At 51.8% G+C, this 2,920-nt stretch overlaps 1 protein-coding gene across 1 annotated transcript in view; it reads right to left on the bottom strand.

The window, feature by feature from the left end:
- Positions 1 to 2,115, bottom strand: part of Kdelr2 (KDEL endoplasmic reticulum protein retention receptor 2) — a 26,614-nt gene extending 24,499 nt beyond the window's left edge. The window contains exon 1 of the mRNA XM_050124397.1: positions 1,885 to 2,115. Within this exon, the coding sequence (XP_049980354.1) occupies positions 1,885 to 1,975 (91 nt within the window). The 5' untranslated portion in view covers positions 1,976 to 2,115. The remainder of the gene's footprint in view (positions 1 to 1,884) is intronic.
- Positions 2,116 to 2,920: the final 805 nt, after the last annotated feature.

Raw genomic sequence — 2,920 nt, 5'->3', positions numbered from 1 at the left:
TTTTTTCCTTTCCTTTTTTTTTTTTTTTTTTTTTTTTTTTTTTTTTTTTTGGTTTTTCGAGACAGGGTTTCTCTGTGGTTTTGGAGTTGGCAGAAGAACCTTATGAATGAAGAGTCTTAGAGATTTTGAAAGAAAGCTAAAGACTGAAAGTTGTGTCAGAGTCCAACAACAACAACACCCGAAGCACTAGCATCAAAGGTGCAGACGAACTGCAGAGGACGAAGCAAGTGTTAATTTGAAATCCAAATTACGAATTACTGCTTATGTTTCAATCCTGGCTTCATCAAAACTGTGCTTCCCTCCCCACGACTGGTTCCCTCCTCCAGCATGGGTACCTGCCCACACGGTTATTTTAAGGGCTGTCTGAGATGAGCCATAGAGAATACTAAGCTGACAACCAAATGCACACCCTATCACAACTGCGACCATTAATCTGCTGTCATCACAAATCACGCAATGGAGCCTCTCAGGTCACCTCCAAGCCAGACACGATGTTTCCAGGACTTTGTAACATCCACTTTGATTGGTCAAAGGTCTCTTTTGGTTGTGCTCACTTCCTGGATCTCAACTACGTTCCAGGGAGAGAGATGAGATCTTCAGACAGCAGAGGCAAAGGGGTAGCGCTAACTTTAGATGACTTAAGTTTGTTAATAAACCAGATAGGTGGCGTCTCCATCACCCAGGTCCTCTAGGACGCCTATCTTCTGCTGTCTCTGAAAAAAATTAAATTTGAGTTTACAAAGCTATTTCATTGGGGGCAATGGCATTAAGTTTAAGGACAGTATTTTAAGAAAGTATTTTGGGTTTGGGTGGACAGGTTGTTTTTGGAGACAGGGTTTTTTATAGTCCATGCTATCTTTGAATTCCTGATCCTCAGGCTTCTACCTTTCAAATTCTGGTATTACAGGCAAGCACCATCATATTTACCAAGAAGTTATCTAAAACTTAGAAGAGTCTTAAAATTTAATGGCATGCAGAAATCCACAGCTTTTGTACAGGGAAAGTTCATTCTAGTGGCTCTCTGCAATACTCAATAAAATATGCATGAGTTGGAGGGAGGGACAGGGCCAACTCACTGGTGACGTGGAGCCAGGAAACTAGATGAGAACACAGAGGAGACCTCAGTGGTACCCAGCGCTTGCAGCTTAAGAGAGCCAGTTACTAGATGGCCACACTCAAGAAAGAAAACACCAGTTCGCTTCTCAAAGAAGCACGAAACTGTGCCAAATAAGTCACATCTTTTTTTTTTTTTTTTTTTTTTTTTTAAATGATGGACGAGATCCTAAACCCCAAGACTTGAGTGCAGCCCTTTTAACAGTAAGCACAGGTCTGACCTGACACCGTCCTGCCTCCCCTGCCCATCCCCTGCTCCAGTCCCTGAAGAGAACAGGATAAAGAGCAGGATGCCCTCTTCCTCCAGCTGGCCCCACCTCGCGGGTGGCCTGGCTGCCACGTCAGGCCCTGCTCGCCCGCCCCGCGGTTCTATCCATCGTCCTCGAGCAAGTTTCCCACTGATTCCTGGGGACACAGCGGTGCCCCCCTAAAGCCCAAAGAGAGGGACACGCCTACTAGAACCCCACACACCCCGTCCTAAACTTTTCAGATCCAGCGGGACCCGGGGCGGGAGTGAGGGGGGGGCAGTTTAGCGCTCTGCACCCGGACGGATCAAGTTCGCGGGCGGACCAAGCGCAGACCGGGGTCCCAGGACTGCGACGGACACCCCAACCCGTGTGCACACCCGGAGGGCTTTCAAGGCCCGCTGGGCCGGCCGAGGTGGGTGTGTCCTGCCATCGCGAGCCCCGCGCGAGCCTCCCAGCGACCGAGGGCCGAACGGGTCCTTCCGTGCGATCCTGCCCCCCGCGCCTCGCCCCGGCGACCGCTCACCCGCACAGGAGCGCGTCTTCCAGATCTTCAGCAGGAGGATGACGATGGCCGCCAGGTGGGACAGGTCCCCAGTCAGCCGGAAGATGTTCATGGCGGCGGCGGTCGGCGCGGCGGCCCCGAGGCTCGGCAGCGACTCAGGACGCAGCGACAGCCCCTGAGAGAGGAAGCGGCGAAAGATGGCGGGAGCGGGCGCGACGTGGCCAGGGACGTGGCCGAACTGCCGTCGCACGCGCGGGGCAGCCTGGGAGAGCGGGCGCCCGCTGGGGCCACGCCCCTGCCACGCCCCTTAAAGGCCCCGAGTCCGTGAGCTGCCGGACCCTACACCCCGCGTGGGCTGCCGACTGAGGAGGACCCAGAGTGCTCCGCAATTTCCGTCTCCAGGGTTTCCGCCCAGCTGCCAACGATTTCCTTTTTTTAAGTTTTGAAATGACACTCCATTGTAAGGATCTCTGCGTTTTCTTCCCTATCCTACTAAGACAGCAGGGGTATCCCTCTCAGGGGCCATGTGGGAGTAGTAAGCACTGTTAAAATCTCTGCGGTTAAGAACGCGTGCTTCTCTTATAGAGAACCCAAGTTCAATTCCCAGCACCCACACCGGGCAATTTACAACGCCTGTAACACTAGCTCCAGGGGATTTGATGCTTCGGGCCTTTGAGGGCACCTGCACATACCCACACACACCTCTGAAATAATAAAAGTAAATATTTAAAAGTACATTTATTTGTGGGTGGCGTGGGGACATCCAATCCGATACAGTTCTCTCCTTCCAACATGAGGGTCTCCAAGAGTGGGTCAAGATGTCTCGATTGACGACAAGCTGCTTTAACCACTGAGCGATCCCACCACTGACGACAAGCTCCTCTAACCACTGCGCAATCCCACCACTTCTTTTCTTTCCTCTTCCTCGGCTTGCTTTTTGCTTTTTATATGTGCATTTGCTTGTGTGTGCACTCGGGTGTGCTGTGAGGCCAGATATTGATGTCTATGGCCTCCTAGCGCACTTTACGACTGATGGATTGAAGCAGGGCATCTCACT

Source organism: Alexandromys fortis, unplaced genomic scaffold (assembly GCF_014885135.2).
Source record: "Alexandromys fortis isolate MF-2015 unplaced genomic scaffold, M_Fortis_MF-2015_v1.1 scaffold_227, whole genome shotgun sequence".
NCBI lineage: Eukaryota > Metazoa > Chordata > Mammalia > Rodentia > Cricetidae > Alexandromys > Alexandromys fortis.
The sequence above is the reverse complement of the archived record's forward strand: the minus strand, read 5'-3'. Positions and strand labels throughout refer to the sequence as shown.